This window comes from Nymphaea colorata, chromosome 11 (genome assembly GCF_008831285.2).
Source record: "Nymphaea colorata isolate Beijing-Zhang1983 chromosome 11, ASM883128v2, whole genome shotgun sequence".
NCBI lineage: Eukaryota > Viridiplantae > Streptophyta > Magnoliopsida > Nymphaeales > Nymphaeaceae > Nymphaea > Nymphaea colorata.
In genome coordinates, this window is record NC_045148.1 from 20,881,279 (window position 1) to 20,908,906 (window position 27,628).

At 39.4% G+C, this 27,628-nt stretch overlaps 2 protein-coding genes across 3 annotated transcripts; one reads left to right on the plus strand and one right to left on the minus strand.

The window, feature by feature from the left end:
- Window positions 1-2,147: 2,147 nt before the first annotated feature.
- LOC116264839 (uncharacterized) lies at window positions 2,148-10,012 on the plus strand. Of its 2 annotated transcripts, none has more exons than XM_031645258.2 (10): window positions 2,148-2,758; window positions 3,743-4,225; window positions 5,320-5,477; window positions 5,664-5,747; window positions 5,846-5,898; window positions 6,869-6,950; window positions 7,940-8,047; window positions 8,318-8,444; window positions 8,641-8,726; window positions 9,539-10,012. In XM_031645258.2, exons 1-10 carry the CDS (start codon window positions 2,371-2,373, stop codon window positions 9,758-9,760), a joined length of 1,791 nt encoding a protein of 596 aa, XP_031501118.1. In that variant the 5' UTR covers window positions 2,148-2,370; the 3' UTR covers window positions 9,761-10,012. The 2 variants fall into 2 exon arrangements, with proteins under 2 accessions (XP_031501118.1, XP_031501120.1); XM_031645260.2 differs by having other exon boundaries at window positions 2,549-2,758; window positions 3,747-4,225.
- A 539-nt stretch (window positions 10,013-10,551) lies between these two features.
- On the minus strand, window positions 10,552-15,920 carry LOC116265037 (ribose-phosphate pyrophosphokinase 4-like). Its single transcript, XM_031645557.2, has 7 exons — window positions 15,341-15,920; window positions 14,233-14,548; window positions 12,734-12,829; window positions 12,421-12,489; window positions 12,169-12,297; window positions 11,134-11,233; window positions 10,552-10,942 (listed from the first exon to the last, which is right to left on the minus strand). The coding sequence occupies exons 1-7, from the start codon at window positions 15,721-15,723 to the stop codon at window positions 10,809-10,811; spliced, it is 1,227 nt and encodes a 408-aa protein (XP_031501417.1). The 5' UTR covers window positions 15,724-15,920; the 3' UTR covers window positions 10,552-10,808.
- Between the last annotated feature and the right edge of the window lie 11,708 nt (window positions 15,921-27,628).

Below are 27,628 nucleotides of genomic sequence, written 5' to 3' on the forward strand. Positions count from 1 at the left end.
AACTTCTCATCCAAGGTATCGAGGTGGCATAAAAGATTTTTTGGAAAATTTGTTGGAACTTGCACCACTGACTGAAATATATCGAGGGGCACATCTAGCTGGTCGGGCAAGCTTAGCCGTCAGAGCATTAACTTATTTATTAAACTGCAAACGTCAATCTAACCACCTGGAGAAATATATAAAGCTCCAAGGGACATAGTGTAGCTGGTTAGGTTTGCGGGTTGTGTGAGCCTATTCATCCAGCTCAATTCTCATAGGTGTTATTTCTCTCGACTGCAAATGAAGGGATTGCGACACTCTACTTAACAAGTATATCATACCCTAAAGCAGCGTTTGATCCAGAGAGCAAAGAGAAGAGAGGAGGACTTGGGTGCTTCTTAGGGCAGCTCGTGCTCACCCATGATGATATATAATACAATGGAAAAGCTGAAGCTGGAGAAGGACATGACTCGAATGAGGTCAATTATTTCTCAGCTCGTTACAACTCCCCCCTTACCATTTCTCTACCAGTAGGGACGATGTCGTGTTTTATTTTCGATTGAGAATATGTTCCTTTAGATCGTATTAAACGCTTGCATTTCATGGCCGTCGACTTTCTTGATGCTGTCAAAATCCTGAACTCAAGATTAATCTCAAGAGTTAGATGCCTATTGAAGCAACCATGTAATTCACATCGAGAAGACAAAACTTGACTAAAACAACTTGAAACCGTGAGACCTTAGGGGTGCTCTCACACATAACCTTGCGGATGGATTTTTGCCACATTTCACCTGTGAATTCTCCGGCATTTTATGTCTTTAATTCTATCAAAACTCCCTTATACCTCATAAAAAACTGATTTCACAAGTACAAGTTGAGATTCGAAAGAAATTCAGAGGTATATTCCAAGATCATTTACACCCAATACAACACATCCTGTTGCCATGTTCATTCTTGCTCCCAACATCAAAAAATATTCAACATATGAAAACAACCACTAATATCATGAGAAGAACAGGAATGTCTTTTCAAGATTTGCATACATTGTTTTACCTGTTCTATTATTCTCCACTGTAACACCGCTCAACATTTTCGCTCTTCCAACTCTAATATCTGCAATGGCAGGAGACAAAACCTTTCATCGGATACCATCCTTTTCAATCGGACACATTGAGCTCAAGCAGAATTCCTTCTGCTCTTACTCCCTCTTGATCTTTGGCGGGTCTTCTTCGATCCTGGACCTGGCGGAACTTTCTCTGATTCCTTGGAGGACAACACCGACAAAGATGATGATGGCGATGATGAATCCTAAAAGCACCTCCATCAATTTTCTTTTGATGCCACAGGAAAGGCAGTATACGAAACAATCACTTTCCGTCTGTCTCTCTCTCTCTGTGGCTAAGAGAAGAGAGAGCCCTGTTCTGACATCTGATTCACCAGTGCGTGGTATTGCAGAAGAGGCGGCTGATGAATGCGGGCGCTAAGAAAACAGCTGCTCGTTCGTCATTTGACGTGCTCCTTAGTTGAAGCCTCGTCAATTCCCGCTTCCTGCTCCCAACGTGCAGCCAAGTTCTTGATCTTCTCTTGAGAAGGAAGCCAAATTCTACGGCTACTTGTCCCTTAAAGGGGATGATCAATCATCTTGATCAGTTATACATGTCTGATGACTCTTGGCATGCTCCATATGTGGATGATTATTGGGTGTTCATAGAGAAACCCCTTTATTTATATATATATATATATATATATATATATAGCAGACTAATAAGCCAATAACAAAAATCAATATGATATGTAAAATGTCCTTTTTTACTTTAAGTTTATCAAGATGATGCTACAAAATATATATTAAGTTGATTGTTTTTTAGATTTTTATAGTACTTTTATAATAAAATAAATAAATAACTTTCACAGCAGCGATATTTTGATAGAAAGAACTTGATTCAAGCTCATGTTTTATATCAAAATAGCTTTTATAAAATTATATTAAAATGTTTATATTTTATTTAAAATAAATTTGCAAAAAAATAAATATTGTATATACATATATATTTGTAAATTGGAGCGTTTTAACGAGTCACCCAATGAGCCAAAGAAACTTACGAAAGTTGAACTGACAAATAACACGGACAACTAAGAACGCGTTTTCCAGAATTACGACGGAAAAGTAGGGCTCAAAAGAAATTTCTGACGCAGTGAAGGCCGGGTAGCTCCCGGTGGCTGGAGCGGTAGTAGCAGCGGCCTTTCCGGGAGCGAAAGGGCAACCTTCCGTCATCTTCGCGTGTGCGAGCGCGAGTTCACTAGTTCAGGCGTGAAACAGCCCCGTTTAAGAAGAAGAAGAAGAAGAAGGAGGAGGAGGGGCGGGAGTGTGTAGCAAAGTGGGACGACGCCATGGCCTCTGCAATCTTTCGCTCCCCGTTTCTTTCCTCCTCTTCTTCTTTACGTTTTCTAAGTTCCGGCGCTGGAAGATCTGTCGACTACCGAAGCCCGTCCACTGTTCGCTTTTCAGCTAAGATTGGAGGCCCAGCTGTTGCCAGGAGACGGCCGGAGCGCATTGTCAAGGTTGCGTTCGATGAAGCCGCCACGGCAGACGAGTTGGGAATTCTCGAGGTCGGAGCTCTGAATCCAGCAGTATCTTCGTCTTACCGGAACCCAGAGATCCCGAAGCCGAACCAGACAGTACTGGAGGCTCAGGCGAGGGTATGCACTGGGCCGACACAGACGAGGCCGCTATCGGAGGAGCAAGCTTTCCGCGTCCTCGATACGATCCTAAGATCAGGTCCTTGGAGTTCAGGGCTATAGATTTCTTCATTGTTCATCTTTGTTTCTCCTGCAATTAGTCATCGTTTCTCAGATTAAGGATTTATGTTTTCGCTTCATGTTCCTCTTCTTACGGATAAAATGTCGCAGGACCTGAAGCACCGATTCTTAAATTATGAATTTGAATCTTTATGTAGTCAATGGGCTGCTAGAAACCCCTGGTTCACACAGAATTAGGTGGAGGTGATCTTTTATGTAAACCTTTCATGTACGCTTTTCTTCGTTACGACTTGCACTCGTAATGCTTTGCACTTCACTAACAAGATACCTAGTGATCTCTTTCTTCTTGCGACTTATGAATGTGTTGTTATGCCGATAATCATTTAGTCAGATTTGTGTGTTTATTGTTTTGGTGGGCCAGTTGACCTCCAATTCCTTGTATGGTCATTTTTCTGCAAGGTCAAACCAATGGGTTAGATTTTCCTAGTGCGCACGAGAAGCATCACCCAAGGTTTCACACTAAGAAACAACTGGGAACAATGCATGGTAAATGTGCTCCTACTGTACTTGGTCCAAAAGTCTCTGCGGTTCCCTCCATTCTAAAAAGAGCACAATAAAAGCAAAGAAAACCTAGCCAAGTTAAACTTTTCTATTCTCATCTTAGGCTTTGAAATTTGGATTTTATGCACTAGGTTCCCATATAATTGTATATGGAAATATAGAAAAGAGAAAAGAGCAGAGTTGGTTGGCATCTTGAACAGCACACATTTAATTCTAAGTCGGAAGGTTCTGCGGTGAGTGGAACTGACCTAGCTCGTGTCTGCAGTAAGTGTGTACTGTGTTGATTAAGATATCAGCCTTTTGCTTTGATAAGTCAGTTTTTGGTAATGTGGAGAATAGAAAGTAAAGTTCATTGCGTGAAGTCATACTGCTTAATTAGCTTGATTTATTTTTTCCATTTTTATATTTTATATTTATTTATTATTTTCTGATGTTATTTAAGCTAGAGGAGAACTGGGAGATGAAGAGGAAGTATCTAAAGCACAACTTGGAGCATTTTTTGCTGGGATGACAATACGTGCAAATTCTTTTCCAGAGGCTACTCAATGGAGTGAAGGAGAAAGAAATGCTATGAATACTTTCTGGCCGCTTCTGGTGCAGTGTTTGCCACCAGATGTTCTTTTTATAGCAGATCCTGAAGGCACAATTATGGGGGGATCCAGTTCAGTTGGGCCTTTATATACTGGCCAAGGAACTACTGAGATGAGATTGGTAGGTGCCCTACGAGAAGTCTTGGCAGGTGGTCACCTTGGTTATGAGGAGGTTCAGGGGGTACTTCGGGATACTCTTCCTTTAAGATCAGATGATGTGGACCTAAGAAGTGTCAAAGATTCATTGTTATCAGCATTTCTTATTGGTCAAAGAATGAATGGAGAAACAGACAGGGAAATAAAGGCTTATTGCCTGGCTTTCGATAATGAACATGGTAATGCTTTTGTCCCTTTCCCGGTTTAGTATCTTTTACCCACGGAACAGGTGAAAAGATATTACATCATATGTTCAAGTTTGAGATTTTTTTTCTTTGACCAATTTGGAAGTTTCAGATTAGTATGTCACTACAGAAACGTCATAATGTGAATCTGTCAAAAATGTTTCTTGATCAGGTTTCCTTATGTTATATTGCAGACTTCTGTGTTCAGATTCTAGGTGTTCCCTTCAGTGGTCACAAAGTTATTAAAATAGTTCCTCTTTTTGTTTACATTCTTTTGTGATGGTTTATAGGCAGACTAAAAGATATAATTATAAAAGTAGTGTAAAGAGACATTCCATGCAGAACACAGTTTTCTGTTGCCTGTGTTTTTTGAGTTCTTATATATTGTTGTATTATCAATAACTGGTTGCACAATTATTTAGCATGTCACACATGGATATCACTGCTTCATATTTTCAATTATAATGTCAATCCTACTTTGTGGAATGCATTCTTTTTTACGAGGGCTCGAGAGTTCTCTCTGAAGATGCATATTGGAATGTAGCACTTTTCACTTGTGGGCCAAGTGAATTGTCAAATGGTACAAGTGAATTCAGTCTTGGGAAGCTATCCTGGGTGCATCTGTGGGTGCACAAGATTATATATATATATATATTTATTTATTTATATATTATGGGTACGTTTTAAGCCAAAATTGAACGAAAAAAAAAGTTATACTTACCAACACAAAAGAACAAGTTATTTAAAAGACTAACTAAACAACAAATTTATGACTGAACAACACCAAACCCTAGTCAATGGCAAGTTACTAATAAGCTTACACATGGTTGAACTTCTCATAATTGACAATTAAATTTAGTGGGTTGGAGCAGCACCAGCACTTGGTGCAGGTAAGACATGGATGCAGCTACCTCTTTTAATATTCTATGTTACTCAGAAAGTATCCTGAAAATTAATCTTTTTTATAGTAGAAACTTTTATATGGGGATATGCTGTAATTCTTGTTAGACCTATTTCATGTATTTAGGTTGAGTCTGGTGATTGAAGCTTTCTTCTGCGACCATTGCTTATGTTTCCAATTTTATCAGGTGCTTTACCAATGGCTGATGTTAGCTCTTTAACACACTATGGTGAACCCTATGATGGAAATACTAGATTCTTCAAAAGTACACTTTTTGTTGCTGCAGTTAGATCCTGCTATGGAGAATGCTGCCTGCTTCATGGGGCAGAATGGATGCCACCTAAGGTCAGAAAGTACTTTGTTTGGTGACTGTTTCGAAACAAAAGTTAATTTTGGTCTCTCATAAGACGTTTTACTTGAACTTCTTTAGTTTATCATGCCGTCTTGCCTTGGTATTTTCATAATTGTTCCCTGTATAATGCAAAAGTAAGCTTTGATATGCTAAAGGTTGTTTTGCTCCAAGGTTTCTAGGGGGGTGTCACTGATGAACAAATGCTTATGTTCATGGGAGCTAGTACTAGCTTGACCCCTATTGAGGCTAGAATGCTTCTTGAGGTATGTTTATGGAATTAAAGGCGCTCCATCTTGAAGCATCATTTTTCTTGATTTTCAAATGTTGTGCTATTACATAAACACAGGCTTTTCTGTTTCAGGATGAGGATGTTGGTTTTGCGTACATAAGTCAACGTGAAGCTTGCCCATCCTTGTATGCATATCTAACCATAATTCTCTGTTGAATTGACTATTGATTTTTATATTTGTTGACTTAAAAATTTTACGCTTCTGACTTGAAAATTTGGAAAAAATTCGTAAAAGTGCCTTATGTTCGCGGGTTCTGTACCATATTCAATCGAAGCATATGTTTTGGGTATGATTGAGTTTATCTTGTTAGTAGGTTCTATCACTTCCAATGCATCTCAAAATCAAATTCTCTGATTGTGAAAAATGTGTCATGGTACATGAGCATGAAAGTGTTAACCATGTTGACTTCGCTTCACCGTTAACACAGGAAGCAGTAAGTAAATCTTACTGAAAATGACCAGAAGGTAATATCTCCTTTTTGTGGTTCAAGATATATATATATATATATATATATATATATATATATATATATATATATATATATATATATATATATATATATATATATGTATTGACACACACACACGGAAAAGCTTTTTCTGAAAGCAAACATTCAACGATGGGAAAATAAGGGAAAACGTGAAAAAAAGGAAAAAGTCATGATATTTTTAAGTTCGTTTTAACATGTTATTAAATATTTTAAATTTAATCAATGTTTTGTAGCATATTAGAAGAAAAATCAAATTTCATGTTTTTCTATGTTTCAAAATATTGATGTTTTGAGTTCCGTAGATTTACCTTCAAAAACAAGCTTCTTGATTTACATTGAAAAAAAACCTTGCTGTTAAAAACCTGAGAACAACATTTTTTACATTGGTATTTGTAAAGTTACAAACTTGCAAATAATTTTCATGAGTGCAGAGAGAAAAAAAAAAGAGGCAAAGAGAGAACCAATAAAGAAGGAGATTTAGCATAGTACAGAAAGAGCATGTCTTAACTATCTTATGCTTTAAAATATTAATGAGTTCAGATGGAGCTTCAACCTTTTCTTACTATGTAAAAGAAGATGTAAACTTTGTAAATGTACCTTGCAGATATTCACTTGTTGGATTGAGGGAGCATATAAAAAAGCGTCCACCAATTGCTACTTCTGAGAAAGTTCAGCAGTATGTGCGGGTGAGCTGATATTCCTTTACATCGTTGTGTACAAATCAGGTGGATAACTAATAGTGATGCTATGACTGCACGTTGTTTGAGCCAATACTCTGACATTGGTAGGAAATTTATGTAGGATGATACAGGACGTTTACATGTGTTTTTTGGAAAAATATTTATAACGAAACTTGGACACTTCTAACTGTATCTATTTCATGTTGGTTGGCTCATGGTTAAGAAAATTACCTTTAGTAGTATCAGAAGCATGAACTACAACATGCTTTGCCACCATACTGGTTTGCTCATGGTTAAGAAAATTACACTTACTATTATCAGAAGCATGAACTACAATGTTCTTTGCAACCATACTAGTTTGCTCATGGCTAAGAAAATTACGTTTAGTAGTATCAGAAGCATGAACTACAACATCATTTGCAACCATACTATGTTTCTTCTCGAGAGGTGCTCGCTGCATCTCAGTAGTTGCATTATTCCACGTGAGGCATGTCCCAGCCTTTTCTCTGGTATCCTTTTCACAAGCCTCATTCTCGTGCTTCATCAAACATACAACTGTCTGTACTGGCACTTTGACTTATCATGTTCAAAAGATAATCATACTACAAATTTATGCACACACACACACACACAGACATTTGTATATCTGTTTATTTATTAGCTGCATAGCCATTTTGGAAAATATGTACGGTTCAAAAGCAGATGATAAAGAATGTCACTTTTACATTTTGTATGAAGCATGAAGATATATGAAATGTGCATGTTGCCACGAAAAAAATGCTATACTAGTTCAGTTATTATTAGCTTTATTTTTAAACTGTATGCAGACACATATCTAGGATTTTTTGCTGATTAGTCATATCTTCCATGCATGCTTTATAATTTCTTGGAATTAATGTTACTTGTATTGTGCTTCTTTTTAATCTTCCTATCCCCCAAATATATTGTCTTGAAAATGCTACTAAATATGTTGATGGAGATGATTTTAATCATAGGCACGGGGGAAGGAGTCCATTGTTGCTGGCTTTTACCATGAGGGTTATCTAGATAAACTGCTGACTCTTATGAGAAGACGAGGAGTTCATTCTGGTCTAGTGGTGAAGGTATAGTGTTATTTTTTAGCAAACTTAAGCACATTCCATAAGCCGTATACATCAGGATAACTACCTAGACGTGTGTGGATGTCCCCTATTTGAGTAACAGGGTTAGATTATGGCGTTGGAATAATCTGTCACCAGTACCTTTCAAGCTCTTTCATGGTTTTGAGTTTTAACTGTTTATTATGGTCATCTACATGCATCTTCATGTAAGTATGTATTTTGCCTTGGAGTCTTGTGTCCAAGTCTTATTAACTATGTTTGTGGCACAAACAGGGTGAGGAAGGTGGAATTTCAATGACAACAAAGCCACGCTCACTAGCAGCATCAAAAGGTCTGCCAGTAAACTACTGTGCAGGGTTTCGTTCACTTCAAGTCAGTGGAAGTAATTCAGAAGCCGATGGTAGGTAGTGATAGTACATATAAATGAACTTGAACATGTGAATTTTCCTTTTTGCCATGCTTTGGCTCGTCTAGTAAGTTCTTCTTCTGAAACAAATATAGCACAATATGGTGCATATGATATAACTTAAAAAATATGGGAATAATTTTGTCTATGTTATTAATATCAAGAAATCCTGATCAGTCTGCATTTTCAGGGGTTTCTCGTGAAAGTTTCAGTATTGAAGTCAATGCTAAGGATTACGGTTTTCAGCCAAGTGATACCCCAAGAACTGATAGATCGGTTAGTTCCTTTGCTTTATGGTCCTTCATTTTAATTGACGTAACAGCTGGTGCATGGAATGTTGCTCAGGACTTCATAAATTTACCAGAGCCATTGTTCTAATTTTTTATTCATCTCTTGGTGTATTTCACCAATCTAAGCTGTCAACAGCTTCCAAGCTTCTCATATAAGTCTTCCATGAGAATACATTTCCTTTTTCTGCTCTGATGGTAGAATAAGTTTGCCTAACCTGCATGAGCGCTCAGGCCTTAATTGTCCAAAAGAAATGCATTCACTTGGTTAATTGTCTCTTCAAATTGGTGCTATGCTGCCTAGAGGCTAGAGTTACAATGGATATTGTGGATGAATGCTGATAGCTGATCTCATTGATGCCCTTATGAACTAAAAGCCCTTTCTGGCACGGTTTCCTGTCACTTGTGCAGGTAACTGCTTTATCTTCATCATGAGGAACCCAAATATGTGGTGGACAATCTTGTTTTTGGTGATGCTATGATTTTGTGTTATCTTGTCCACATCTTTAAGTTCTTGGCCATTGAAAACTCGCTTCTTAGCCCTCCCATCACCATTTTTCTGCCTCTTTCTTGCTGAACTCGAACTGGTATCTTGTAAGATGCCCAGCTTTAATCAGTGAAAATTTCCAGGTTTTGCGATGTAGGTAACAGATCTTCAGTGTTTCTAGCTGCCTTGGGGAGAAACAAATATTTAACATGTTTATGTCGTCTCTCCACGTTGTGCATTTGGCATAAGCCATTACCATTTTGTTTCTGACATAGCGTGAAATAACTTGAGCACCTTGGGGAATTGCAAAATAGGTTTCGAAGAACATCGAATTGGGTATAGCTGCTCTTCGTGGAGAAAAAGGACCAGTCTATGACCGGATTGTGCTGAATGCCGGATTGGTAGACCACTTGCTTGGCTGCCCTGGTGCAGAGGATGCTTTGTCAGCAATGGAGAGAGCTAGAGAAGCAATTGACAGCGGCAAGGCTTTGAAGAGGTTAATGGCGTACATAAAGGCTACTCACCAAATGAAGTGATTTATCAGTTTTTCTTCTTTCGTATCATGAACGTGGAACGGAGGGTGGGGTTGGCTTTGCGATTTCCTCGGGGAAGGAACAATGTTTAAAATAATGTTCTCATCCAGACATCATGTGGCTGTCTTCCTTAAAGAGTGTAATTATGTCTTAAAGATGGTAATCTGTTTGTTGATTAATGACAAGAAACAAAAAATGTGCATACAAAATTGTACTTTTGGTAAAGAATGGGAATAATTTCCAGGTTGATAAAAATATGACTACATTTAAAAATATTTTTTTTTCAGGTTGTGCCTTGATTTAAATCTACAACCGAAATTCTGAACGGGGAGGCGATCAGTCCATTCTGAGGGAGAATAGTTAGTTTAAGAATTCCCTTACCTGCAAGTTGTCTATTACGTTTCGTTGCCTGTAGTCAACCTAGTTGCTTAAATATCATACGGTGCTCACTTAATGGTTTTGGAGAGATGAACCACCTGATTGGAACCTCTAACTTCGGTTGTGGATGATGTACATCTTATACTTAGGAGTTACAGGATTGCATATTTCTGCCACCAAACTCCATATGGCCATAGGGTGAGGAGTGACTGAAATCGGACGACAAACAAGAACACTGGAAAAACATAATCACGTTTACCGACCAGGTTGCTACCGTGAGCACAGGTACGGGAATAACGGGACAAGGTATCGACATATATTGAGGGTACACATGATAACGCGAATTTGTCAATTACAGCCTCGCAGAGGTGGAGGTTTCAGCTGCCAATAAGCCAGGGAATTTGGAGGAAACCAAGAAAAGAGAAAAAGGAACCTTAAATCTGCAACCAGACACGTCAAGTTCCATACAAGTTTTTGATGGGCATTATCGCCACCCTTTGTCCTTGCATTACAAAAGCAAAAATTGAATAAATTTTTATTCCCTGCAGGGAATTTTAAAACCTCTCATAAAGTCATACAGGAGCCGGCTTCAACTTCCCAATTGTCATACAAGAAAACAGAGCAAGTGAACAGACGAAATTCCTATGTCTGAAGTCCTACATTTTTACAAGGATTAAATTTGCAGGGAGGATGCAATTGCCTTGGCCAAGCTCAATATCTCAAAAGGTCGTCTGCTACTCACCTCCTTGACGGTGAATGGGCAAGAGTCCGTAATCCAAAAATAGGTGAAGCCATTCGCTGGACCAACTGTAAACACACACACACAGGGAGTGAATACGCATAGGTGCTTGAATTCACAAATTTTTGGTACATACAAGAACTCCAAATGGTCATAGAATAGAGAGAAAGAAATTCCAAACGGATTGGAGCTTCAAATCACCAGAGCTCGTCTAAGTTTGGTAAATCAGTGGCAATTTTAAGAAATGTGATATGCTTACCTCCACTGTCATGTTGAAATCTTTCCCATGACCTATTTGGGAAAACACCATGTGTAACATAAGCACTGATTTTTCCTGCTCCATGTGCCGCCAACATTTTCTACACATGCACGATAAAACAATCACATTCTATTTCCGGATAAGAACATCTGCATAAGTAAACAATCATAAACACAGTTGCTTCCTATCACAGGCAAAAAATTGGGGAGAGGTCAACTGACATGGTTCGCCACAATTTGCTGGTTACCAGGGCTCACTACAGGTCAGAAACCTAACACGCTTTCAGATGAGAAGGTCATAAACTTGGTTGCTCAATGTTTGCAACAGAATATCTATTCTTATATTCTAAAAGTATCAGATGATTGCTCTATATAAGCGACAAACACAACGCATGGCAAGCAAATAGAAAACAGATGAAAACAGACATCAAAGGCTGTGAGGATAAAAGGTCAGTTACAATCACAGACAAACACAGAGAGAGGGAAGCTCATGAAACCATGTTAAGGCTGAAATAAGTAAATTTTAACAAGTGATAATAATGAAACAGCATAGGAAAAAATAAAGCTGATGGTTAACAAATTCTCTTCCTTTATCCAAACATCAAAAGAAGAATGCAAACTTCAACGGAAAGAGACATTAACAACTCTAGAGAACAATCATATGGGCTCTAATCTGGATGCTAAAGTATGGAAAGTGAAAATCTCAATAGGTAGTTTTCCTATTAGTCAAAGTAAAAATACATTTATCCAAGACATGCAGTTAGCAAATAATTTATTTATTTCTCACAAAGTATCACTTATACAATGGGAATATTGCCATGTTAGAATCGAAGAAGTATTAGCTGGTCAGATATCCACAACAAATTTTTTTCTCAAGGATCACCACTCAGAATACCATAGGATTAAAATGAGGATTGCTAAGTGGTAAAGAAGAGGCTAGTAAATCATAAAAATCCAGGTGGTATCAGAAAAACAGTCTCATCACTTGTGTCAGTTCCATGTACAGAATTTAACGACCTGACAGCAATCTGTATACCTGGCACTCAATCAGTGTCCCCCCAGATTGCACCAAATCATCAACTATCACAACATGACGGTCTCTTGGATCTCCCTCCTTCAAACGTACAAATCGTTTATCCCCTTCACGAACTTTCGTGCAGATAATCTGGATGAATAAATAACTGGTTGTGATATGAGACGTGGATTGGATTACCTTAGGAACATGAAGAAATACTACAGCTATCTGGGTATATCATTGAACCCCTATGAGCGGAAAATAGGAATTTACCACAGGGAAATGTTGGAGCTGCTTGTGGAATCTCTTCCATGATCCATCATCAGGAAATGCAATGGTTATCTGGAATTAGCAAAGATGTATAAGATGAACACGGTTGAAATAGAGATGAAAGGAACCAACTTCTGATGTTCAACATCTTTCAGCATTGCAAGCATGAGAACCAACACAGTCAATTCAGCATTAGGCAGAACTTTCATGTGCCAACCTGATATACCATCATCAGGTAATTAACATGAGCATGATAAATAAAGAAAACATTGGATGAGTAACATACGGAGAAGAAACAGAGATCAGATCAGTTTACATTGTCTGAATCTGGAAGCTGCTGAAGTCTTTGTTTAAGCAAGGGGATCCCACTCTCAAAGCATGGAAGAACATTATCGCCAAAGTAGAATCTCTCCTGCAACAGTGGACATTGTTCAACTTTTAAATAGTAAGCAATTAACTAAAACAGACCACAATCAACTATGACTAGTTCTGAAAGGGTGGGTAATCTCATGCAAAGGGCTTCATGCATCATATCTCCCACTAAAAATCATAATGAGCACGGAGAACTATGTCACATCCAAAAACTATCATGGTATCTTGTTTCTGGGCATCATGACAAGATCATGCATAATACCATAATTTGTATCAGGTATATATAGGATTTGAAGGACAGCAAGATCATGCATAATACCATAATGTATCAGGTATATATAGGATTTGAAGGACAGCAAGGTCATTTAACTGTTTATATTTACTGCTTGTGGGACAGAATAACAACATGACAGGCATTGGCGAAAAGACATAAAGATGTCAATCTAAACAAAAATTAAAATCCAGTTATTGAACGATATCACCATATCACTTTTGCTTAAAGTTGAACAAGAATAAGGCTTATTTTTTACTTTTATCATGACTACAAAAGCAAGCAGAAGATAGGCAAGGGGGAATGGCAACCAAAACTGACAAACACCAGAACAAAATCAAACTTAAGCTCTTCAAGCTCCGTTCATTACATAAACAGCTTTGTTCATTAAAGCATACAGATAAAATCACGCTTCTCTTTCGTATTTTATTTCTTATTCGACATCTACAGCAGACAATTTCCCAACTGTTCATGAGAGCTTATTGCATTCAATTCTTGTTCCATGACCACAGTATCTTCTGATGCAGATACTTGGATTTCTATGAGCTCAAGAAAAGTTCAAGTTGGGTAAGCACAGGTCAGCTTGAACAGTTAATCGTAGAAAAAAACAAAAAGAAATCAACTACCACTTTGACAGCAAGATTGAAACCTAACCTCACCTCTGAAGAGCCATCATATTAACCGCTAAGGCAGTTTTGTTGGTGCTAAAAGACACAATATTGTCACACATGATGCCATGAACATATTTAATGAGACAATTCAAGCGTGACTCATTTTGTGTAGGCATCCAAGCTATAACTCGGGGAAGCAAATGGACAAACCAGAAGGAAACTCAGAAACATGGTTCAGTGCAGTTTCAATGAGCTAATTTCAAGTTAGCATAGCCTCATTGTGCACCCCAGTTTGAGTCCTCATTCTTTTTTTGTGCAATAACTAATTTTTTTTTTGTGCAATAACTAATTTATTCGTGGGAAAACAATCAACTTGAGGATGTACAGGGGATATGGAGAGCAGCAGAAACAATTTCATGCTTTTTCCTAAAACAGAAAGTATCGTCTAGGGATTTCTGGCAGAAGTAGCCCGATTGGCTAAATAAAACAAGAAGAGAGACAACAATGGAAGAAGAAGAATATTATAGAAATGCACTAACCCTTCAAGCTTTTAGCACCAACCTGCAGGGCATGAATGTCAAATATGACCAGGCTGGTTGGCCCACCTCTTGAAATCGGTATATTTGATAATATTCTAGCAAGAGTGAACGCCGTAGCCACATCTCCTTCTTCTTCCATACGTTCAAAAGATCCCGTAGGGAAAAAAGGGAGGACAAGTGTAAATGATGATACAAACATCCTTGGCAACGCATAAATAACTGAAAGTTGCTCAAATATTACTCCTGGAGAGCTAAATGAAGCAAGGAAAGCTACATGCTGCCCCCGAATTCCATGTGCATTAGAAATGAATAGATTGGGAAACCCATCATCGAATGTCCTGAAACATCCACCGAGAGAGTTGCATTAGGAGAATTCACAAGTTTGCAGAAGGAATATCAAAATCTTGTCCTAGGATCATATGGAATGAATATACTATCTATAAATTTTCTGCACTATGTACAATGATATGGAGTATTTATGTTTATCTTGTGTCCGTTTGCTACAAAAAAAAAGGGGGGAAAAATGTTAAGATGCGATCTACGCCATCCGTGTTCAAAGGAAGAATTAGGGAATCCCCTTAAGGGAAGAAATTTTGGCATCCCACGACCATGATCAAGGGAAACCGCATGGCTCGAGCCTACGTGTTGTTCTACATTTCGATCGATTGCGTCAGGAAAAGCCAGCATTGTCCATTCCATGCTTAAGCCTTTCTAAGTCAGGTTCTCACAAGCTCCTAATGTGCAGCAATTTATCCATTTTTGTGCTAGTTTCTTCGCCCGAAAATGACACAAAATGGAAGAGAACAGAGATACAACTCAGATTCGAGAAAACCCAGAAGCAAATAAGAGGCATAAATAACAAAAGAGAAAAGGAGAAGGCGTTTTTGAGGTCCTGCACCAGTATGGGCAAAATGTAAGGATTAAAAAAAAAAAAAAAGGATCTCCACATTCATAAACAAGTGTGCCTTCAAGTCCAGAAGAGACATCCGAAAATTCATTTGGAGGAAACTTCCAATATCATGAAAAAAGATCCATTCCACACTAGGGAGCTCACCGGAGAACCACCGAATTCTTTTCCAAGAGACTGCAATTCCAGAATATAAGTTCTTCTTGATCACTCAATTCCTCACCTCCATGTGATGTTCCGGAGCTCAATGGCGTCCGACTCGGCAGCTATTCGTTCAGCCAGCGCCTTCGTCTCCTTGCAGTAGAAAAGGAGAACCCTCTTCCTCGCCCGAATGGACGGCGTGATTACCAGCCCAGGCGAAGGCGATAACGACAACGGCGATGAAGAAGAAGAGGAAGCCATCGGAGTTGTTGCAGAGACGTCGCCAGAGAGACGATGCAGATGGCCCGCACTCTTCAGCTCGGATCTTATCCCACGATTCCTCCCCAGAGAGGTCAAACGGAGTAAGACTGGTGCGCGCCTCGGCGGCGCCACCGCAGAGCGGCAGGGCCTCGCAGGAGTGACCTCCGAGCTCCGGCAGCAGACGACGCGTGCAGACATCGCCATCACCCACCTGTTTCTTCCTCCGCGGTCCTCCCCCTCGATCCACGACCCTTTCCAGCTGCTTGATAACCCAGATCCTGGGCTAGCAAAGTCTCCGGCCGTAAAGAAAAACCGATTTCCCACAAAGAGACAGAGTCGGCTCTCGTGTCGGCCGCACCCTGGGCTGATCACTTTGTGAGTTATTCTGGCGATCCCTTTGATCATAACCGAGCGGTCGGACTAAGTTCGGCAGCATGTCGTGAAATCTTGGCTACTTATTTATCTAGGGAATGGATGAGCTCATTAACTAAATTTGACATATTATATATCTTTACCTACTCCAAAGTATATGTTGCAAGAGAAATAATGCAAGTATAGATAGAAAACATATGAGTATTGAATCGGAGATTGCTCACATTCATTTAGTGCTGGAGATATTAATACAGGGGACCAAAGAAATGACTCACACCCCTTAAACACACCCTTTTGACTGGTCAAGTAGGGGCCTATAAGACGGCACATCTCTGCTGGGCTTGGTTAGATTCATGTGAGCTATTCGGGGTTCAAACTTCACCATTCTAAGTTAATTTTTTTCTTTATTTCTGTTTTTTTTTTCCTTCTACTTAGATTCTATATTTTCCTTCCATTTTTCTTTAATTTTGAGATTTTTTTTTTGTAGATTATTATATATAATATACATGTTTATTTATACTCTTCTACCGTACCCTTGTACCTGGAAGTTGTAAAAGCACCAAGCCCACACCTGTTTTACCGACGGTACCCTTACCCATATGACCTTTCTCTTCTCCATTTCCATCAATGAACAAATGTTGGGTTCCTTTCTTCTCAAAGCTTCTCTGTCACCCTTCTCTCTCCATCACTGCTGTAGGTGTCTCTTTCTCTCACCCTCACGCTCTCCTACACACTCTCACTTTCTCTCTCTCCATCACTGCTCTAGGTTTGTGTCTCTTTCTCTCACCCTCATGCTCTCCTACACACTCTCTCTCTCTAGTCGTCCCTCTCTCTCTCTCTCTAGGGAAATAACTCTACCAAATGAAGTTTGTTTTCATTGTAAGGCATGTATCAGATACATTTCTTACTCAATTCCAGTGGATGCTACTCTCAGAATGGTTGTCTCTCCCTTTCTTCTATCCCTACATGTAGGAGCATAGCCAAGGGAAGGCCGGCTAGGCCCTCTCATTTTTTTTTTTAAATTTACATATAAATTTAAAAATTTTCATTTATTCTATATAAAAAATTGAAACGTTATAATTGGACCCTTGTTAAAATTTGGAAACTATGATTCTACCCATCATCTATGGCTCTACCCTGCCAGAAATTAATACTGCCGTATATGATTGACAAGATGGAAAGCTTATTATATGCCTTTTGGAATACCGTTAAAATGAATCTCATTAACCTTTTCTTAAAGTTTTATACAAATGCTATTCTACCTAGAGTTTGTCATGTTCCGGTCCTCCCGTTGATCCCAAGTGACGCACGGATATTAACAACTTGGTGGTATATTTGGACAAGAAGGAACGATGCATTATTTTGAGGACAGGCAGCCGAGGTAAATAAAGCGTCTACTCGCATCCTTTGTGATATTGGCAACAACTATAGAATGGGGAACTTACATGTTCCAAAACAATGTTCTCCACATTTTAAATTTAAAGTAATATTCTGATCCTTGTATCTTGGCTGTTGCTTCCCTCCTACCATCTTGTTAGTGGCTTGAAATAGAAGTGTTTCTCTATCTTTTATTTTTCTCTCTCCCTCTCTCTCCTCTCTCTCTCTCTCTCTCTCTCTCTCTCTCTCTAGCCTTCTCTATGACGATTTTAGTAAAACGAATAAAGATGAGAATGATTGAATGGATCCATTGCCAAACTTATTCCTCCCCAGTCGCTATTCTTTTGTAAGAGTCACAGAAAGAGCATCAGTTTATAAACATGCCAAAGTTGATAGTACCCATGGAATGTAAACATACTCACGCAGAATGGGCATCGTCCTCTTTCGTCTTTTGTAAACATGTAGGGGGGTGGGTGTTCAAAGAGTTGAGCCAACTTGGGCTCGACTTGAACTTGTTCAGCTTAGGTGCAGCTTATTTGATAATCAAATTGAGTCGAGTCGAGTTAGAGCACAAAATAAACTTGTTAAAAAAAAACACACACACACCTCGAACTCAAACTAAGTGGGCTGGGCTTCATCAAACTCAATTAAGCTTGTCGAGTTGAAAGACGTTCTGCAACATCATTGCCGAAGACCGTTCGTACAAATGGGTTTACTCGTGGCTGCCAAGTGTGAGGCTTATGGTTCAAATCCAAGCGCCTACTTTTACATGAAAAATACTTTTCTTATACAAACGGCTAGCCTCAGCTCGAGCTTAAGCGAACAAGTTGGAGCTTATGAAGCTCAAGCTGAACTGAGTTTGGACTAGTCACGAGCCAAGCTCCGTATTATGGTACTCGAGCTGAGTTCGAAAGGGCTCACTTGGGCTTGAACTCAAACTCAGCTCTTGAACAGCCCTCTATATATATATATATATATATATATATATATATATATATAAAAGAGGATATGTAAAGGCAGATTGGCGGTCTCTAGCATGTGTTCCCATGGTAGATAAACTTAGGGTCTAGGAGTCACAAGTACTTAGCAGGCAAAATTGTGTTAAAGCAGTTTTGGTTTCTTCTCCTTGCCTTTGTTTGCCTGTCCACTACATTTCAAAGCCTACGGTTTTATAGGAACTCTGATTTGAAAGCTCAAAACCTTTGGATGGATGGTAGGGGCAATCCAGATACTAAGAGTCACAGGTTGAAGAATCACAGTTGTGTGGGTATTCCAACGTCCATGCACGCCTCGAGGTGATTATGTGTTGGCCGAACATGATTCCGAACCAAGAACTGCTAGTTTCTTACTCTTCTGCATGCATTACAAATGGGTCGGAAACCATACTCCATTCAATACTTTCATCAGGAACACAACTGTTGGAAATAAAAGTGCTCAAAAAGAGCACTAGCGTACGTCCTTGAGCGGCCTCATTGAAGGCTCCCGTGGGCAATGTATGCAAGGTTCGAGTGAAGGCAGAGGAGGATTAGGTACAAGCTGTGGAGGAGAAGGATACGGCCGCCTGATAGAAGACCACGGACCTTGCACCATCATCGCTACCCGTGAGCATTCTTTAGAAGGTATTCCTTGTAAGATCATTTGGTGGGCCGACATATGTCTATGAGGAATTTCAGACATTATGGCTATCTTAATGTAAATATCCGCTTAAGTGATTGCATTTCGGGATATTACGTCATTTTAGATGGTATGGGGTAATTTTGAAATGCATAGATACCGGTATGGAATTACGGACTCTTTGATGGGTGGAATCCGTAATTGTCCTTATTATAAAATGGTAGTGGTCCATGAGGTCGTGCAATAGTTGCCTGAAACATTGGTTTCTAGGGTTTTCCTCTTCCCCATCTGAGAGAGACCTCAAGCGCGCTGCACGTACCCTGGAAGACCCTGCTGCGATCTTCCCGTGCACCAGATCAGATGGATTCAGGTACACTTCCGCTTCAGTTTAAGGTTTCATTTATTTCAATGATTTAGCATGAGCATGATCCTGTTTTAGGGTATATACGTTTGGTTTTGTATATGCGTTATGGGGAGACATCCCAATATTTGGTATCAGAGCCTATGCTCATTGTTGAATCGTTGATCTTTTGGATGATTTTTTGTGCGTTCTTCTCGTTCAGATGTTCCCCATTTGGTTCTTCGGCTGCAAGTTTTTCAAAAAAAAAAAAAAAAAAAATTTGGGTTGAGGGCGTGCGACGAAAGCCGTCGGGCTTCCGTTGCATCCATCAGGAGGATCGGAGAAGGGGACGAAAGGATCGGCGGGCGTCAGTCGCCGTTGGGTGATGGTGGGCCTCCGGCCGTTGGGGCGCGTCCTGCTGCGGCCACCCACACCGTTGGGTGGCCTGTCGGCGCTCTCCGCGTCTCTATTGCAGCGAAAACAGAAGAACAAGAAGGAAAGGGGGATAGCAGGGAAGGCGACGAGAAGGAGGAACGACCGCAGGGAGGGGCAACGACTGGGGCCGGCAGTTATGGCCGAAAGGGCGGGGGGGCGACCGCCGGTTCGGTCGACGGCCGGCCGTCCGCCTGCCGTGAGGCGTGTCCATTGGCGATCCTTGACGGTAGAGGCAGAGGAGGGGGAGGAAGGGCTTCGCCCGATTCCGGCTCCCACCTCCACAACTCCACCGCCGGAGAGTTCATCGTCGCCGGACGGCGCCGTACCACCTGCCGGCGCCCACCCAAGCCCCCCGGAGGCGCACCGGAGGCGATGTCGCCGTTCGCCTGCCGTTCGGTGCTTGGCAGGGCGAGCGGCGGTCTCGCTGCCTGCGAGCCGTCGAGCGAGGCAGTGGGTTGGACCGGGTCGGGTCTTGACAGACCCGATCCAGATCCATCGTGATTTAAAAAAAAAAAAACATTTTGCCGCCTCGCGCCCGAGCACCTGCGTTTGATTTTTCGGATCGGGTCGGGTCCTGTCGGACCCGGCCCGTATCCATTTGGTTTAAGTTATGTAAATTGGTTCATTTTTTTTAACCGGTTTTGGAAAAGACTCGAACCGGTTCATTCGGTTTCAGACCGGTTCAATACGATCCAGAACCGACTCGGCCCGATTCAGACCGGTTCGAACCTTCTAGGGACCGGTTCGGACCTTTCAAATTTGATTCGGACCATTTTGGGATCGGTTCATTCATTTCAGAACCGATTCGAACCGATTTAGGGCTTTTCAGAATCGGCTCATTCAGTTTTGGAACCGATTCTAGTATTTCAGAACCGATTAAGTTGATTTTCGAACCGATTCGGGGATTTTCAAACCGGTTCACTTGATATTTAGACTGATTCAGGGCTTTTCAGACCGGTTCATTGAGTTCTGGAACCGTTTTTAGCCAATTTTAACCGGTTCAGTGGGTTTCAGAACTGATACGGTCTATTTTTGACCGATACGTCTAATTTTTAGACTGGTTCAACCCTACGTAGGGGCATGTGGGTGTTCTAATTGTGGTTTAAGAACGATACGGGCCATTTTAAGGCCGATTCAGTAGTTCTTGACCCTCTTAAGCACGATTATGATACCGGTTTATAAATTTTGGACACTTTTGGTCCCCTTTTATTGGATCATTTTGGTTTTGGATTCAATATAGGGCAAATTTATGTGTAAATTTTTTTAATTCATGTATAATGTTTTGCATGTTATTAAAATTATGTATGTGCTTTAGATGAATGTTTGGATTATGAATTTGATCTTTGGCCATGTCTGTTGTTTCAAATGAGTAAGTTTGTATTTTATGTCGCCAAAGTGATCTCTATTGTACGAATTTGCTTGTTTTAAACATTAGATGATAGTATACTTGATCCATACGGACAATGATCAGCCCAAAAGAGGATTATTGTTTGGTCAGGTTTAAGTATACAGGGCAATGAATATGTGATAATTTTTCAGGTTTCCATATGAATAGCGAGTCAATCCAAAGATAGACTCGTTGTTTGACAGAGCTAATTATCTATATTCATTGTTGACCAAGAATGCCACTTGCAGTTAATATTTCAATCCAAAGATTGGATATTAGCGTTGCACCGGTACCTTGGGTTTTGGGCCACTGTGTTTAAATTCATTTATATTTGTTATTTCATCTTTGTACATGTATTGATTGTGAGCATGCTTTGGTTTGTTCTTTGTACAGTGAGTTCTGCTTATATGATATTTGCAAATTTTGAATACTATTCTTGAGTTAAATGATTCGATTTTTTCAAGTAAGAAAAGAAAGACTGTTAATGAAGTTGCAGTTGACCAATCATCCGTTAAGAAACAGAAGAAGCATAAGGAAGGTCTATCAGACTGCTTCTTTTGCAAAGGTGAAGGTCATATGAAGGAGGATTGTACTGAGTATCATGCATGGCGTGAAATGGAGGGTACACTTCTCACTTTGGTTTGTTTTGAGGTTAATTTAACTTCAGTACCCAGAAACACTTCGTGGGTAGATTCGGTGTTACTACTCACATAGTGTCTATGCAAGGCTGCCTAAATTGTCGAATGCCAAATGATGCTGAAAGATTCATCTATGTGGGCGATGGCAAGAAGGCGAAGGTTGAAGCCATAGCAGATTTTTGGTTATTGTTAAAGACTGGTTGCTATTTGAATTTGATAGAAACTTATGTGGTACCGTCTTTTAGATGGAATTTGGTTCCTATTTCCTCATTGAACAAGTTTGGTTATTATTGTTCATTTGGAGGAAGTAAATTTAAGTTGTTTCTGTACTCAAATTTGATTGCCACTGGTTCTTTGTCTAATAGCGATAACCTTTATTTGGTTGATATGGTTGCTTCATATAATGAAATCATGCATGTTACGTGTAGTGGTAGTAAAAGTAAAATTAGCAAATTAGAATTCTATTATGTTGTGGCATTGGCGCTTAGGACATATCTCTGAAAAGAGAATATAAAGGCTTATGTCAAAAGGAATTCTTGAGTCTCTTGATTTTGCAGACTTTAATGTTTGCATTGTATGTATAAAGGGAAAATGAACAAACATTAAGAGGTTATAAGTTTTATAATCCATTCAGTAAGTCTTTCTTTGAAAAGGGAAATGTCCATTTCTTTGAGGATATTGAGTTTGTGGAGGTGATTAGGTTAGAAATATTGCCTTTGAAGAGGGACCTGAGTCCACTCTATTCAGAAGAAGGCAATGATGTCGATCTTCATACTGAAGAACAAACTCAACAACCTCAAGAAAATCAAGTAGAGGTGCCGTTGAGGAGATTCACTAGAGAGAGGAGAAATATAATTTCAAATAATTTTGTCTATCTCTAAGAACATGATGTTGATATGGGCTTAATGGAGGATGATCCTGTCAACCTCCAGCAAGCAATAAAGAGTTCTAAATCTCTTGAGTGGATGGATGCCATGAATGAGAAAATAAAGAACATGATGGATAATGACGTATGAGAAGTTGTTCTCTTGCCTGAAGGTGTGAAACCCATTGGTTGTAAATGGATATTTAAAACCAAGAGGAATTCATTAGGTAACATCAAAAGGTATAAGACACGTCATGTCGCTAAGGGCTTTACTCAAAAGGAAGACATTAATTATACAGAGACTTTCTCTCAAGTTTCGTTGAAAGACTCTTTCAGGACTATAATAGCACTTGTAGCTCATTTTGACTTAGAGCTGCATTAAATGGATGTTAAGGCAACGTTTCTAAATGGAGACATTGATGAAACGATATATATGGTGCAACCAGAAAACTTTGTTTTAGGTAATGCAAAGAAAATGGTTTGCAAACTCAAGAAATCCATCTATGGGCTAAAGCAAGCTTTCCGTCAGTGGTATTACAAGTTTCATGAAGTTATAGTTTCATTTGGTTTCGAAACTAATATGGTTGATGAATGTGTATACCAAAACTTCAGTGTGGCAAATTTATCTTTCTGGTTTTATATGTCAATGATATATTGCTGACAAGTAATGATGTGGGCATATTGCATGAAACTAAGAATTTTTGTCAACATAATTTGACATGAAGGATCTTGGTTGTGCATCTTTTGTATTGGGGATCTAAATATTTCGAGATCGTTCTCAGGGTATTCTTGGATTATCACAAAAGACCTACATTGATAAGGTGCTTCAGCGATATGACATGAAGGATTGTAAACCAGGAGATACTCCAGTTGCTAAGGGAGACAAGTTTTGTCTCAAACAAACAGTGCCCTAAAAGTGAAATCGAATATAAGGAAATAGAAAGGATTCCCTATCAGTCTGTTGTGGGAAGCCTTTTGTATGCTCAGGTTTGTACTCGTCCGGATATTGCATTTATCGTTGAAATGTTAGGCAGATACTTAAGTGATCCTGGTATGGATCATTAAATAGCAGCCAAAAGAGTTTTTGAAGTACTTACAAAGAACAAAAGGGTTTTATGTTCACATACAGGAAGTCAGACCAGTGGGAGATCATTGGGTATTCAGATTTTGACTTTGCTGGGTGCCAAGATAATGACATCCAATCAGGTTTTGTGATTGCAGAATTTTGTCACGAAGCTGCGCATTATGTATGGTATAGAAAGACCACTAAGGTTGTTGTGTGACAATAATTCAGCAGTCATGTACTCTTACAACAGCCACAGTTTGTCAAAGTCGAAGCACATCGACATTAAGTTTTTTGGGCTGTTAAAGAGGGGATACAGAATGGTCAGGTGTCTTTAGAGTATATTGAGACAAACTCTATGATTTGCGGATCCACTTATCAAAGGTTTAACACATAAGGTCTTTCACGAACATGTTGTTCGCATGGGGGTGTTATCCTTGGATGATGTGCTGGTTTAGTAGGAGTTTGTATTTTGTTTGCTCTAATGTATAGACAGATATTCAGTTTTCTGCAGAATAAAGTTTAAAGTTCTTTGGTTCCATTCTGTGTTTATGTTTTGATCTCCATAAGGTTTTAAAGTTGGACCAATTGAGAATAGACATGTTGTAATCACATTGCATGTAATTCTCATGCTATACATCCATATCAGATCTATGTCATTGGTTATGTTAACATTTGTGATAATTGAAGGTTTAACTAATTTTGATATAGCGAAAGCCGCTTTGGTTCTGTGTTGATATGATCATGGACGAGATTGGTGAAATGACGTTTAATAAGATAGCAGTTATGAGCTCTTAAGGTTTTGTGTAATGTCTGAATGTATTAAGACATATTTGGCCCAAGTTGGAGATTGTAAGATCATTTGGTGGGCCGACATATGTCTATGAGGAATTTCAGACATTATGGCTGTCTTAATGTAAATATCTGCTTAAGTGATTATATTTCGGGATATTACGTCATTTTAGATGGTATGGGGTAATTTTGAAATGTATAGATACCGGTATGGAATTACGGACTCTTTGATGGGTGGAATCCGTAATTGTCCTTATTATAAAATGGTAGTGGTCTCTGGGGTCGTGCAATGGTTGCCTGAAACATTGGTTTCTAGGGTTTTCCTCTTTCCCATCTGAGAGAGACCTCAAGCGCGTTGCACGTACCCTGAAAGACCCTGCTGCGATCTTCCCGTGCACCAGATCAGATGGATTCAGGTACGCTTCCGCTTCAGTTTAAGGTTTCATTTATTTCAATGATTTAGCATGAGCATGATCCTGTTTTAGGGTATATACGTTTGATTTTGTATATGCGTTATGGGAAGAAATCCTAACATTCCTCCCTTGTCTGGCTTGCCGATACTCTTCATCGCTGTTTTCCTGTTGCCGTAATGGCAGGGGTCGTAGGCGGCTTCCCGTGTTGCGGTTGCTGCTGCACTACAGTTCATTACAAGTATAGTAGGGTTATCTTCACGAGATGATCCATTGTGTGTGTGTGTGTGAGAGAGAGAGAGAGAGAGAGAGAGAGAAGGGTTGAGGTTTTAGCTTGTTCAAGTGCATATATATAAGAGAGAACTCCAAAAGCTTCTGGTGCACATGGCTCTCCTTCACGGGGTTGGTAGAGAACCCGCAGTTCCAGTCTGAAATTGAATACTCTTCTAGACACAATTTTCTTCAATGAATTATTTTAACGCATACAATATTTTAAATACCATACATTCTTGTCGTTGACATTTTCAAGTTTGTCATCTCTTCTTCAGCTTGGTACCATGAGAAAATGCAGGAAAGAGTGGGGTTTATGCTCTCTTGTTAAGTGATAAGATAAAATACTCGGCAAAGAACTGCATTCAACTTTATGGTTTCATAAAAATATTTTTTGTATATAATGTATAGACCGGCCAACTGAAACTCGATATAACTAGCGACGTAAACAGTGATTGAAACCAAACTCGTATTTAACTATCTAAATATTTAAGACTGAATCATGACCATGAAGTCAAAAGCCTTCGCAAGCAACGAAACAGACAGACTTACGGAGTCGCTGTTGACGCTATTGATTATTCTTGATTTCTATCTTCTCCCAAATGGTTCTCGCCTCTGACTCTATCAGATTATGTCATTGATCATTGGTGCCAGATTCTACAAATTAAACACACCCGTCAGAGAACGATTTACCTATACAAATACTGGTATTAAAAGATTTCTCCATATGAAAATCCATTGCTTAAAGTGAGAAAAAGCCAGGGAGATTTTCGGTTATCGGTCGCATGACTACAAAAACAATCAGCAGATAGACAGGGGTAAGAGGCAACGCCGAACACCATAGAAATTTTAGACATTTTTTCTTTCTTACTCTTTTTAATTTATTTTATTATTTTAATGAGGGTATTTTGGTCATTTCTTTTCCTGTGTGCCCCTGTTTACGTAACCAGCTTTGAAGCTCAACTGAACCATGCAAAGCTCTCCAGGCTTGCTATGTGAACACAAATATTTGATGAAGCGACTTCTCGGTTCTGTATATTTTTATTTCTATTTCACATTAACGAAACAAATTTTCCCTCGCTGGACTTTGTTTCACACAGTTCTCGCTTCTGAACCAGCATATTTTTCGGGTGAAGGCCACTGGTTTCCTATGAAAGAGAGAGAGAGAGAATGGGCGGACAAATCCCTCCAGATACTAGCACAATGTTAATATGGTGTATTTAACCACACCTAGTCTAGGGCCGAAAAAGAGGGCACCGGACTGGCCCGATGATTTATCGGGCTGGCTTGGGTGGGCATGATAAGCTCGGGTGAGTATTATAATTTTTTAATTTTTATTTTATTAATTTTTATATATAATTACAATATTTTATTACTATTAATTATATATATTTTTAATTTAATCAGCCTAGACTCGGCCTCAAATTTCAATCGTAGGGCCAGCTTCGGGCGTAGGTTTCGGTGTCAAGCCTGGCCGGCTCAATGCACAGTCTCATATTCAGGCAAAGGTCAAGTCTTAAATCATGCAACATGATTATTGACACAAATAATCTGCTTCGTGGTTTTCTTGGTGAAAGTGACCTATCTTGTGCAGTTTATGCTTTATATTTCTACCATTAGAAGTAGTGGCGGAGCCACATGTGCATGGTTCATTGTGGGCATCTGCCCTCACGGCCATGCGGATTCTAAATTGATAATGCGCTAGCTGGATGCCAATCCTGCCATATGATGTGCTATGCTAGACTTGGTTGGGCCTATGAGGAGTTTTCATTTCATTATGTTTAGTTGTGAATCTCCTCACTCTTAATTTAGCTTTTTTTTTTTTTTTTTAATACTGGTTTTAATGGAACATATGTGGAGAAGTAGAAGAGTACGGAATGTTTTAGAAAACGGCCTATATAGAATAATCAGGGCCTTCCATAAGCGATTACAATTCGGCTGATTTGGTTGCACAGGATTGGAATAGCTACAACTGTTGGAGAAGGGTGAGCTTAATGCCTTAATTTGAGGTCTTTATGGATCTACAATAAGTTATTTTACCTTGAGGTCTCTATGGTGCTACAATACGCTTACTTAGTATTGTTTCTAGCTCAGAAAAATAATGCACCAGAGCGTCAACTACCTGGACTGCACTACGTACATTCCATCAAGCTAAAAAGATAGAAAAAAAAAAAAAACATGAAGACAGTTGGAACGAAAAGCAGCAGAAAAGTTTTTGAGTTGGCTCAACATAGCTGGTTGGACAGGTGGCTATGTATAGAGCATGAGCTTAAATTTTTGTGCGCTAATATGGTTAATGACTAAAATACCTTCAGTTCATAATTGAAAAAAAAAGTTTGTGAAGACAAAAATGAAACAAAAGAAAAGTAAAAAGCTAAAAGATATTTCTTTTTAATAAATTATTCAAACATCGTTCCTGCTTTCCACATGCAAAAGCAAAAACAGCAGGGGGCACTCAACCTTTGGTTCTATCACATCCCACAGATCCCTTACGTTAAGGTCTCATTTTCTTCTTAATTCGTAGCTATCATCTTTATTATTATTTT